Source organism: Osmerus eperlanus, chromosome 7 (assembly GCF_963692335.1).
Source record: "Osmerus eperlanus chromosome 7, fOsmEpe2.1, whole genome shotgun sequence".
NCBI lineage: Eukaryota > Metazoa > Chordata > Actinopteri > Osmeriformes > Osmeridae > Osmerus > Osmerus eperlanus.
This window is the reverse complement of record NC_085024.1, coordinates 19,332,654-19,346,237: the sequence shown is the minus strand read 5'-3', so window position 1 is coordinate 19,346,237 and position 13,584 is coordinate 19,332,654. Positions and strand designations below refer to the sequence as shown.

Below are 13,584 nucleotides of genomic sequence, written 5' to 3'. Positions count from 1 at the left end.
CCCTGAACACAGATAACAGTCTGTCAATACACTGTCCTATATCCTAACACCCAACAATTGAATCACAATGTGACAACAACACATATCTGGGGAGTCTAAGGGGAGGTTTGACAGCATTGACAGCATGATTTTTCACTGATGCATATTGGTAGTTGAAGATTCTCTACTAAGCTGTGAATCAGCTTGGAATCAACAGAGATGTAAGCATGGGTTGTGTGCATCCCTTTAATTGTGGAATCAAACAGCATTAAGACCCTAAGACTTCCTGTCCAGTCAAATGCAACAAATCAACACAGACATTCTGATGCAAATACACTGGAATAGTTTCATACGACCCTAAAAGCCAAAGTAAACACACACTTCAACGATCTTTTTCAACATTTACACCCTGAGTTGGAAATGTGATAGTTTAACATAAAAAAAATACATCCCACAAATCGTAAACACATTTTTGACCTGAGGAAGATTTTCAGAGGGTAAAGCAAATTATATATGACACATTCTTATCGTCACCACGACTGATAGTCTGAAATATCGTATTTAAGTAATTTGTTATCCTGAAAAGAGACCCCCTTGATTTATATACTACTAGCCCCAATCCCTTACTGTTAACAATATTCTACTACACCCCCATCTACAACATTTATAGAGGAAGAAATACATCAATAGTCAAACATTATATTTGTGGTATCATTTTGAGGAACATTATTTGGTCTGATAGCATACTGAATATATGTTGATGATGTACACATTTAACATGTTAAAGCCCAAAAATAGGCATATTGGCAAGCATTTGAAGGTCTTTTGTGTGGACAAGATCCTATTGTCACAAGATCTATCATTTGCAAACTCATCGTTGAATTCACACTGTTGCAGACAAAAATTGCACCCCCTTTTCCATCGTGAATGCCCTTCAGCCCTTACTACCAACCTGCAATAAATCCCTCAAGAATCTGAAGTATTCCCTGAGTTTCAGATTTGTGAATCCTGAGAAAGAAGACTAAGTGGTGGGCACAAACATGTGGTTTTCATCATCAACAACTAACAGCGTTTGTGAAACAAAACTAAAAAGAAAATATGTAAAAAAATATAGAACATGTTCACATGGATAATAAAACGATTGAAAATGTAGATATAATGCAAATATAATGCATCTTACATATGATTAGTGAAGAGTAACTGCATTGGTTTTGGCATAGATAGATGTTTCACAACGTGGCCTATATTTGGCAACTAATTGTGCATAGCAGTGAAAACATAAAAAGGCAAACCAAAGTAAAACAAATAAAGGGCACACTCAACAACAGTGTCTGAATGACACAGTAAATACATTCCTTTGTACTGTTAGCTGGTTAAACTGTACTAACAATTAGGATTATTAGTGAGGACCATGGGTTCCTACTGTATATGCATGATAGAGAAACTGTCTTGGTAGTAATTAAAGAATGAAGGAACTATGGTGTAATACAGTTTAACCCCAAATAATCCAAAAGTTAAATACAGTACTGACCAGTACACAGGAAGATAACTGGTGTCTATTGTAAACCTATCCCAAAGTGATCTTAAATGGAATGAAGGAGAAGCTGTAGTCCACTTGGATAGAAATAAATAAGGAGGACGATTTCATAGGCATTATAATAATTTTACATATATATTAATTATGTAAAAGTCTGGTCAGCTTCTCCTGTAAAACGGGAGTAAATGGCTGATTAGCTAGCTAGTTCTACATACACCTCCATACAGGCCTGGTGTTTCTCATACAGAGATTTTCCCCTTCCTAAAGGATTAGAGGTAATGTCATAAATAGCTATCTAGTAATGGATGCCAGTGAGTCAAAAATGCCAGACCCCCTTTTGGAAAATGCCTGATGCCACCACAACTAATTTCAAATTCAAGTAAAGACAGGGAAGCTTTCTGAAACCAACTGAACCAACTAATAATTTTCGATTTAGGATGTAAACATATTCCTATATATTAGACACTGTACCGAATGTTTAGTGGTGTACATTTAGCACAGGTTGTTCAGTTTCCTGTGGGTTATTTAGTTTAGCAGCAATTCAGACATAAACAGTTAGGGGGTCCAAGCAGTCAGGAGATATAGCATTGTGCTGGCCCAACGAAAATGAAATGAAAATTAACAGCAACCATAAGATGACAGAGCCATACTTATGGTCAGACATTCATGTGTTCCCAGGATATCTGGATGGTCATTTGCAACATTGGCAGCTGCCAAAAAATTGCCTATAGCTCTAACGAATAAACTGTCCCACTTGTTTCTACAATGTCCCACCCCCAACCCCAACCTCAAACCCCCCATGCGAAATGCAGACAAACATTCATTACAGAGATGTGGCAACACAACTCTGCCCTTTGTCGGATAGTGAGGTGTAGCAATCAGGAAAGATTAAACATAGTATAAGGCAGCTACAGTGAACCTAAACACTGACACATGGTGAATTGGCCCTTCCTGCTGAGTGAGGGACTAGCAGAGGAGAACGCCACTGAGAGTAGCAATGTGTCACGTTAAATAAAAGACAGATCCTACTAAGCTAAAACAATCTGGTATACGGAACAATTCATTACATTTGTAATCCCTTAAACCATTACGGTGATTAATACATAAAAACATTTTCCTGAGTGCAATAATACAGCTATATTCCTGAGTGCTACACCAAGATTAAAAAAAACCATAAGCAACATTCTTCATGATCAGTATTTTCCCAACCTGAGGTAGTTCCAAAAGCAGCTAAACAGATGAGAAGGAACTCGTATCCATCTCTTCAGTAGAGCAGTTTGATTGGCTTCTGTGCTTCCCCGGCTTCCTGCTCTCTCCCTCCTCGTCTAGGGGGTCTTGGGGGGCGGAGGAGAGTGGGCATGCTCTTCGTCCTCTCCTTTCAAAGAGGACGGTTTTCCCTGAGAACCTGGTGAGGACTGCTGTGCTTTGATTGGGCAGTTGGCAACCATGTGGGCAATGCTTTGGCAGAAATGGCACTTTTTGGGCTGCGGTGGCAATTTACACTCTTTGGCATGGTGGTCCAGGCCTCCGCAGTTGTAGCACCTGAAACCGAACAACAAAGTTAGGACTGTGATGAGGTTCTGTCATGCACTGTCACATGTTGACCTCAAGAGGGCAGGTTGTGCATTTAACATTGTTAGGAAGTAAGGGTAGAGGAGATTGGAGTGATGAGTAAGCCATTTGTTCTCTGGCCAGTACTCAGCACTAAAAATCCTAGAAACTAATTTAATCAAAACATTGATTGATCTACTTGAATAGTAGGACGGCTGCTGAAACGTGACACTGTTGTGACCCCTGGTTTACTCATCCATGGGTCAACTTCGCAGGTTTAACTTTTCAGAACAATACAAATTAGCCACTCTCCCCCTTTTCATTCTACTTTCAGGAGAGTTTCCTTTCCTGCTCCTCGGACAATGTCCAGAGCTGTCCACACAGGAAGAGGTCAAAAGCAGACATGTGGGGTGCTGTCAAAGGCTGCTGTTGGAACACACAGGCCTTAGAATGGCCACGCGTTCAGGGTGGCTGACAGATGGGTGGTGGGCGTGGGACATCCACTGCTGTCCCTCGCTCACGCGACAGATGAGAGTCAGTGTCTTTGTACCACTGGCAGTTGGAGGCTTTGAGGTCCGTCGCCATACGAGTTCCACCAGGCCGACCATCGATCAAGCAGAGCATGCAGGGTACGGGAAGTGGTCCTAGCTCTTTGTCTCAAAAGCGTCAGCAATGACCTATGAACTCTGACCCCCCCCCCCTCCCCCTTAGTCCTCAAACCCCCAATCCCATCCCCTTCCCAACCCCCTGCATTTACTCATATGGCGTTGCCGCGGCAACGGCGACCCTTGACCCAACCTTTCGGGCTCCTACATCTGTTATAAATTAAATAGATGTGAGCCTTCTTCCTCTCCGTGTCATATATACCAACAATGGTGGTCCGTCAAATGTGGGTAAGAAACTATGACTGTGTTATCCATAATATGGGATTTTATAGTAAAATTATTTTGGGCCAGGTTTCTCTACTCCAAGACAGAAAATAAATTCTGAACCACAAATACCTTTATCTTTCATCATTAGAGATTTTTTAAGTCATCCTTAAAATCAATGTACTCCCAAGCAGGCTTCCATGTAGTCTTTGGGGGATAAATCAGGCAAACCTAGTACCTTGATTTTGGGGGGTATTTTGTGGTACCACCACAATTATTTGAATTCACTGGACTCAATTCAATGGTAGCCGCAAAACCACGCTGTGGTCAATTGAGGGGGTGCAGATGTTCCTCTGTTTGATTGAGGGGGTGCAAATGTTCCTCTGTTTGATTGAGGGGGTGCAGATGTTCCTCTGTTTGATTGAGGGGGTGCAGATGTTCCTCTGTTTGATTGAGGGGGTGCAGATGTTCCTCTGTTTGACTGAGGGGGGTACTACAGTGGAAAACAAAGTAAAGCAAGTCCAGTTGAGTTGAGTTGGTACCATGTGTTGAAAAAGGAGCTTCTGACCCCAATCATAACGTGCAACACAACTCAACACCCCCCCAAACCCAACACCCCCCCAACTATACTGATAACTAAGGAAGACTCACCCAACCGACTCCATTCCATTCCAATCTCAAAATCTCTTTCTCACTTCCTTTTACGTCTCATGCTTATGTTTGTTTTATCTTATGGCCTTGCCCTGTCCCCAGCTGGGTTCCATTTCAGAATTGGTGAAAGGGTTTTTGGAGAGCGGTGCTGGGTGCGAATACACAAGGGGCCTACAGATTTAAACAGCTATTGATCCAGGTCACACGTCAAGCCAGTGTGACCCTCTCATGGACCAGGCGTGGGGGTGGGGGAATCAGGAGAGGATAGGGTAAAACCGAAACACTGCATCAGATCCAACATGGATGTTTGACAAAGCAAATGTAGGAAGAGGGGGAAAACATTTAGCGACAGATCATCCCTTTCTGAGAGTGTATGCCCACAAGCGTCAAAGACATTTAAGTTTCGATTAACAGAAATATAAGTACAGTAGAAAAAAAATAACAAGATTTTCGCTGTCCACTACTGTAAGATGGATATAACTAAAATAATATGCAGGCATTGCATGAAAGGGTACTTGAGCACTATGCCGTAGGTGTACCATTCACCAATCTCCATCTCTTTGATCCGTTTCTCACCTGTCTCCTTTGGATCGACGTTTTTGGACGCTCTTGCCTTTCGGTCTCCTCTCACTGCCCAGACAGTGGATGCCCCCTGGCCCTGTGACCTGCTGAGACTCCAGGCCCTTGGAGGACTTCTTGAAGGTGAACTCGACTGCCTCGCCCTCCTTCAGGCTGCGGAAGCCTTCCATATGGAGCTTACTCTGCATGGGACACAAAGACAGGACTCATCACAACACTGTTGGTGGGGCCTCAGAATCCAACCCAAAGCCTATTTCAGATATTTTTTGTATCTTTATATTGTAAATTCGGGCTACTTTATATTTTATATTCTTTCACCTTCCTGCCAAACGGCAGGAAGGTGCAACTTATATTTTATTTTATTGTATATTTAATTTAATTCTAATCCCACTTAGTACTGCTAGTTTATGTACCCTTAGTATAGATAGTCCACATATTTAAATTTTAGGTCCCTATATGTTTATTGTTTGCACCTTCCTGCCAAAGCAAATTCCTTGTCTGTGCAAACTTTCATGGCGAATAAATCCCATTCTGAAGTAAATTCCTTGTCTGTGCAAACTTTCATGGCGATTAAAACCATTTCTGATTCAGTTTCAGATTTTAGATGTAAAACTAAACATGGGTCATGGTTGATCTTGTGAGATACCAAGTTGTGTAATGTGAGGTTACTGGAGGGTGGAGCAAGCAAGGCGTTCCCCTTGCTACCTGACAGTGATGCACTCGAAATACCTCAATCCCTCACACCTTGACCAATCAAATCAGGCCAGGGAGATACAGACATTTTATCTTCAGCTTCTTAGTGATAGCATCAAGACGGAGATAGCCGCTATCTGGCACATTTCAGGTGACCATTGTGTTCGGCCTCATAATCAACAGTACTTCAAGGCCCCCCGTTGTCCCCTTGTCTTGTCTGTTTGTCCTCCCCGCTGCATGTATATGTGCATAGCTCAACAATGCTAGGTCTCTCTCTCTCCCTCCCTCTCTCCCTACCAGTGTTTGAATAGGAAACCTGATGGGATATGACTTTCACCATCCCCCTCCTTAAAGGATCAGCATTCCACACAGCCCCTGCCCCTTCCCCCACATGACAAAGGTTTACTAACACACTGACCACACCGGTGTTTGGTGTGGGGGGATGGATGGTCGGTGGTGGTGGGAGGAGGAGGGGGTTGAGACTGGGGAGGAAGAGGGGGGGGGGGGGCGGGTGTCAAGGAGACATTCCTTGGATAGTTGTTTGGCAGAAAGGTATGCAGATAAAGTTAGGCATGAGCTTATTCTGAGTCCAAATGATTGATATCTTCTTTGATATCCGTGTGCCTTTGCTGAAAGTAACATACTTCCAAAAGTGATCAATATTGTTTTCAAGCAGAAGGTAGGCCTGCTATTGGGACTATGGGCCGCGTTTATGGAATTTACACTGTGCATATGTATCTGTATATCCGAACTATACAGGCATTAAAATCCATAGACTTATCCTTAAATTTAATCTACAATTGTAGCATGTATCATTAAAAAGAATTATCAAATGTTATCCCAGATAACAAACCTTTACTTATTGCATTCTGCTACTTTCACCTCGGGTGACCCTGATTCGGCTTCTAACTGAAGGGAAGTCATACCCACCGGAGAAACATTACCTGAGCAGAAAAACTATGGGTGGCTTGGGATTAAAAACTAGGGTCATCTTACATTTCAATTCTATGCTGGCCTGTTGCAACTGCAGAGTTTTTACTTTTCCAAGCGTGATCTTAAGAAAGGCCTAGCTGTTGATGATGAATTTAAGGAATGGGTTTAACTAGTGGAAATGCCTGCTTTGTACGTCAACTTCAATGTTCAATGAACCACTCTGATGGCCACATCACCTCAATGGGGACTGAAGACTCCTTAGGGATGTTCAATAGAAGTAGAGTACCATTATCCTAAGCTAATCAGAGAGTATAGTATTTTAACCTCAGGGATCTTGTTGACTATTCCTGTCAGACAAGACTAACCTAGCACGTAGAACCGCAGAACCAGTGGCAGTCTTTTTCAGCAAGTCAAGAAGCGAACCATGCACAGACCTTCAACCTCTGAATAGGACAGGCATAATGGCAATGCACCAGAACCAGCTCCGGCAATTAAAAAAAATGCCCCTAATGTCCTAACACAACAGAAAGCAGAGAAGCATCTGCTGCAAAATCATAAACAAAGCAAAGAGAAACGATTGGTAATCCAGGGTATCTGGAGGGGAGCGAGGTCCCCTCATAGGCTGGTCCATTGTGTGTGACCACAGTGGCCGTTAACCCACTTCCTCACACACGTGTAAAGTGACCCCCCCCCCCCCCCCCCCAGAGTGCGAATTATACAATGACAATCGGGGGGGATCAACTTCTTCTCCAGGGCGTAAAGTAATATTTACGATTACAGATAAGCACGATATATAAAATGTATCGACCCCCCCCCCCAACATGTTGGTTTTAACTCTTTTGGGGGGGTCCAAGTCTTAATTAGACTTGGACCCCCCCCCCTGTAATTCACACACTGGACCTCCCCCGGACTTCCCATAAGGGTCCCTACTACTCAACCCCCAATCAAGTTGCTGGTGAGGCTCCGTCAGTGTGGTTGTTTACATCTACGTCTGTGGAGGGGTAGGTAGTGCCAGAGAGGACACTTAAGAGAGACATCTCGGCAGCAAAGAGGGGCTCGGTCACGGCCGAGAGCAGGGGTTCATTTGGATGCGTGGTCCTATTGTCCACCTTCACAAAGGACCCTGGGAGTTAATGCTCCCTGACACGCGGCGACTCATTTTATGGCTAAGGCCCCCTGGTCACTATATTTCCTGTCCGTCATTTACGCGCACAATCCTCTTTCCTGTGATTGGTGAACAGTGCCATAACTTAAGAATCTAAACAAATGAAATGACAGGAAATGAAGTGGACAAGCTCAAACCATGCAATGTCTGCAATTGCAACTCCCATGCAAAAAAAGCATATAGTACATTAATAAGAAATTATCAACTTCAGATAGAAAGTTTAAATACAATAAGAGAAATAGTAAACAGACTCTTTAAGGGGGGCGGGGGGTGAAAAAAAGAAAAATAAATGGTTCAAATGGACACAATTGCGCAACATTCACGGCCATGCTGGAAAGGCACTTCCGAGAGAGAAACACAAATGCCAAAACGGTTGGTGGTCTTGGAGGTGAAGGGAATGCAGAAAGTTGAAAAGGCGCCTCCTTTACTATAAAATACACACGGGGCAGGGACAGACAAGTGACCACCCTTTCATCACTTTATGACAGGACAGGAAATGAATGACCACAGAGAGAGGGGCGTTTCTCTCACTGAGACGCTAAGCCATATCTTATCAGACAGGTGGAGAGTCTCACTCGAGTGGCGATTTGGAGGCTAAATTATGCCCCACCCCCTCACTGTTTGGATTATTAGGTTAATTTTCTTTAACAGTCGTTTTCTACTTGACTTTGTGTAATTTAAAGGATGATGAAAACCTATGAATCAACGTCAAAATGTTGTTGATCGTGAATTATTTAGGCTACACAAGTAGCCTAAACAGCGACAAAAGTATGTACTTGCAAGGGATATTTGACGCTTTGACCTAATACGAATTAAATAACTAAACGTTCGAACGTTTTATGTAAAACGAGGTGCGTGATGTTTTTTTTCATTTACAGTTTGCATCTTTGAAACAATGAAGAAATCCCTCTAACCACGAGGTCACGTGCTCAATTCACATTTACGAGCAACACGTGTTCCCTAAACAAGAGAGTAAGCTGTGTATAAGTTTGTGGTTCACAATATAAAAAATGTCCAGCAGAATTGCCCCTGTAGTTGTACACTTAGCTTACCTGATGAACAAACACATCGACCGGAGCCTCCAGTGGTACGCCTTCTCGACTAGTCATGGAAAGGAAGCCGAATCCCATGCGTACGTTAAACCATTTACAAACGCCGAGACCATGGAACGACTGAGAATCTTCTTCTGTGATCGGTCCCTCATCCTCCTCAGTTTTACAGACTCCTGTTATTAGGAAGAAAAAAAATGTTAGTCTGTTGTTCCTGTAAGTATTACAAGGGGCCAAAGTAAACTTTTCTGAGGCTGTAAACAATTTCCAAGCCAAGGCTACAAAAAAATCGTTCTCACCAATCACTGTATATACCTTTCACCACCAACTTAACGTAAATTTACAATAGCCTAAAAATACACATTAAAGCAACAGGCCATATTAGATTTTTTCTGCTGGCATTTATTAAATGACTAATATTGCGCAACAAATAGCCTATGAAAACATGAAAACAAATAGCCTATGAAAACATGAAAAATAAGAGAAATATATCGTTTTAACCTCAAATCAATCAATTAAAAGCAATCGATACACATATCAAAAATGGCTTCTGAGTCAGAGAAAATTGTTATTCTGCAACTCCCTCTTTTTTACTCATAGGCAAGAACAGAAAAGAAAAAAAAACTTTAATTTACTTCAAAATAAATGTATATACTGAACCTGTGAATTCCTGGTTCGAAACAGAACCCATCTTGCCAACTGTCTTGAGTCAGAAAAGCACCCAAGGTACAGAATATTTTCCCCCTTCGAACTGTGTATTCCTCACAGTTTGCCACTTTCGCTCAAAATGCTCTTAAGAGCCAAAGTGAGGGCCAGGGAGAAAGCGGGAGAGCGAGGTAAACAAAAGGGGCTGGGAACCTATTCCCCCAAACAATGAGGGGTGGGGGTCACCGAATAGAATTCGAATAGGAGAATCCTCCAAACCTGAAAGACAATGCAAGGAAACCCAGCCTCCTAAACCATTTAAACTAGAAACGAACCATGTTTTGGATAAAAAAAGAGTACCTTCTGCCATGCTTTCTCCGTTTTCTTAAGAATATTCCCCGTTCCCTTTGGCTCGGTGTTTCGGGGGCCCTCAAGGATTCTTTCTTCCTGCTGTGGTCACTTCTGTTGGTCAATATAAATGACCATCTTGCACCTCGACCAACAACCCCCACCCACCTTTCTCGGTCATGTCCACGTGATTCTCAATTACAGTCCATACTCTGATAAATTGAACATCCCATGGCTGAAGGGCCCAAATGTGGCAAGTGACCAATCACAATTTGAGACCTCCGTATCGACCGCCTCATATCACGGCGCTAGATCAGGAGTATTCCACAGCCCCCGCTGTATGTAAGCCGGATGTATAAAATGCTATCAATTTGTATATAAACTGCATCGTCATAGCAAAAGGAACCAATATGCCAACATGTTATCCAAATAGTCTTCTTAGATCATGAAAACTGAAATAAAATACTCCCTAAATTGAAGATATCACGATAGAAAAGCATGTGAGGTTATTTTCTTGCCGTTGTTGATGCATTTTCACATTTGCTTTGCCATTGCACAAGTGTAAATTCTTTGTTCTAGATTTTTTCTTTCGTGGATTCAGGATATTGTCTAAACATTCGTGTGATTGGGTTATCATTGAACTCCTCATGCTTTCCATGAGAATCAGTCATTCTATTGCTGCAGTAAGTTGCTGACGCATGCAAAACAATAGATTGAAGAGGTAAAGCAGATGTGAATCGTTTTCAGCAAGAAATCGGAGGGGGAAGGGTGTAACAGCTCAGTAGATTGTAGTCTTCATTGATGCCTTTTTGAAGAAAAAAACATTGCCTAATTGATGTTTAGTCAGAAAGAAGGTAAAAACATATTTAAAAAATCAATTGCTCAAAATAAAAAGCTAGCTAATGTACAAAGCCCTACCAGAGGTGTTGTACAAAAGCAGGACAAGCTGGTCTAACGAATTCATAGATCAATAGTGATTGATCACATATGTTAAGATGACTGTTGACTCTTGTCCTTGTAGAGTGATAAATTACGGGAAAAGAGACCAAGTGATGGTTCAGAACTTCTCTAAACTCTAAAATGATTAAGATAAACAAATATTAGAAGAACTATCCTACTAATAAAATACTATCCTACTAATAAGATAAACTAGACTAAAAAACAACAATAATAACAGTATAAAATTTCCTATTCCTCGATAGGCTACTGGACCTATAGCAATTGTCATATCCTCAACTGTAACGCATGTGCAATAAGACATCAGTTATTATCACTGTTATTAAATGAATAAGGTTATCATTTTACTGTCCAACGTAATGTAGAGTGACCTTATTTTTTAAGTTTAATATTACAATGCCTAGGTGGCCTACTACATTGTAAGCATGCGTTTTTACGCAGAAAACGTCATAAATCTAAAATATATACAAAAACAGCAAAAATCTTATACATTTTCTTTATTTGGTGCATGTCAATTTGGGCAGAATACTATTGGCTATACTACGACGATAACCTTTTATCAGTCCTATCCTAATATGATCACGACCCCTTGTGGTGTTTGAGACCCAGGAGAGTTTCAAACGAAGGTTTAGTATCCATCTGCAAGCGAGCCCTTAAGACTAGGCGTTGTAAAGCCTAAAGAGAACCCTTGGCCTTATAATAAAACATTATTATATTTTTGGCCATGTAACAGCTTTATCACGAGCTGTGTTAAGATAAAAAGTTTGGATGTCTGAATGGTGATTGAGATGAGTTTTGAACTTGCAACAAAAATACCAACCAATTACATTTACTTATGTGAAATGACAGCAATTTACAGCAGTACCACTTAAAAAAATATTATATGTATTTATTTTAATAGTAAATGGAAATAGTAGGCTACAATAGTTTACTTGAAACAGACACTGTGAAATTAACGTAGCCTATGCTTTGCCTTAATGGTGGACGGCACTAAATCAAAAACAACAGAAGGTTGTCAATATTTTGACTTTCTTTGCTAAATAATGTAATGTTGACCAGACGTCGCTTGTTCCAGTGGTTGTTCATTTGTTCTACGGATCAGCAGGTTTTCCACAATCACATTTTGTATGATAATGATCTCCTGTCCATAGAAGAGTCAGGCTGCAAATGAAAGCTTTTAGCAGTCTGCTGCAGAAGAAAAATAGCCACGTGTTGTTAATTTATGCCAAAGACGGTCATTTGAGATTCATACCTAAACAAGGTTTAGGTTGCAGTTTTTAGATTAAAGTTTGAAGGAAGCCATGAGAAATGTGTTTAACTACTGAACAGCAGGCCAACTTTCATTCTGATTCTCTGTGTGACGTTGTCTATGGTTTTGAAAAAACATCAGTTTATGACCATGGCTTGCAGTCAGTTAGCTTGTACGGCAAGAGGGACGGAGGGAGCAAGGGATGGGCAGAGAAAGAGAGAGTCAACTACATCTACACATCTACGCTGCTAAAATCGTTCCTGATAGGGGGCTTTCGCATTGCTTTGCTTCCAGGTTTCAGCACCAAGGACAGCGTTCTTGTGAGCACGAAAAGGCGAGAGTAGCAAAATGTTTTCAAATAGAAAGACACATTGGCATTAACACAGGTATAGATATTGGTACTCTTTTCAACCCATTTTCTTTAAAAATATTAACACCTGTTACCTTGCAGTCACAATGACCAAGTGACCTATTTATATCATAACTCAAAAATAAATAAATATATAATAATAACTTAAACATGTGATATTTGCCACAATACAGCTTTAAGTCAGAAACAACATCAGCTGTTTTGTTAACTCTCTAGCGTCCCCAAAAAGGTAAAACATAACCTATAGCCTAAATGCCAATGAGACTATAACTGCCCACTGTCTAATTTCCCACCTTCCTTCTCCTACCAATTTTACCTCAGATAATTGACCTTACTTTTCTTACTAGTTTTGGGGTTATTTTAGAAGGATACAAGCCATGTACTGAGATTGATGATTTACATGTTTTTTGTAGGTTTGAATATGATTTTGTGTCAGTAGGCTATGGCCCCAGGACAATAGGAAGGTTATACACGCACTTGAATTTTGTGTCAGCCATTTAAAATCACCTTTTGCTGGAGTCGAGTACTCTACTGGATCAAAGTACACTATGTAGGCTACTAATTCTGTTAATATAGACATTTTATCCACTCATGGATTGCATGCAATACCGAATCCTCGAAACCTTAGCCCTCGACCACAAGATGCCAGTATTCTTCCTTTTTTCATCAGTAGACTTTCTCTGTAAAGTTCGATTTTAGACACTGGGACTCAATTATTTTTCCTATTTGAAAATGTCAGTGGTTCGTGTGGGTTACCTATGCAGGCCACACTAATTTCTGATAACCAGTGTTTAGTCAGTGTGAATGTTCAGTTTTATATTGCATGCATCTTTGCATGCACTTCTTTCATATGTTTTCTGTCCATGACGATATACTTTACACGTTTTAAGAAACATACATAACTAAAACCACGTCACTGCAGGTTATGTATGCATAATAGTGGTTGTTTTTCCAAACGTCTACCCTTGTTTGCCATCGTGGCGTGGATGCGTCTAAAGCCCGCCCTGGC

General features: G+C 41.1%; 1 protein-coding gene across 1 annotated transcript; it reads right to left on the bottom strand.

Annotated features, from left to right (window-relative positions):
• Positions 1-2,256: 2,256 nt before the first annotated feature.
• On the bottom strand, positions 2,257-10,075 carry lin28aa (lin-28 homolog Aa). The gene is made up of 4 exons (XM_062465676.1): positions 10,012-10,075; positions 9,010-9,182; positions 5,164-5,348; positions 2,257-3,058 (listed from the first exon to the last, which is right to left on the bottom strand). Exons 1-4 carry the CDS (start codon positions 10,019-10,021, stop codon positions 2,842-2,844), a joined length of 585 nt encoding a protein of 194 aa, XP_062321660.1. The 5' UTR covers positions 10,022-10,075; the 3' UTR covers positions 2,257-2,841.
• Positions 10,076-13,584: the final 3,509 nt, after the last annotated feature.

Coding starts and splice junctions, on each gene's coding strand:
- lin28aa (XM_062465676.1), bottom strand. Junction 5,349..9,009: donor TCGATGTGTTTGTTCATCAG/GTAAGCTAAGTG, acceptor TGTCCCATGCAG/AGTAAGCTCCATATGGAAGG. Junction 3,059..5,163: donor CGTCGATCCAAAGGAGACAG/GTGAGAAACGGA, acceptor GTTCGGTTTCAG/GTGCTACAACTGCGGAGGCC.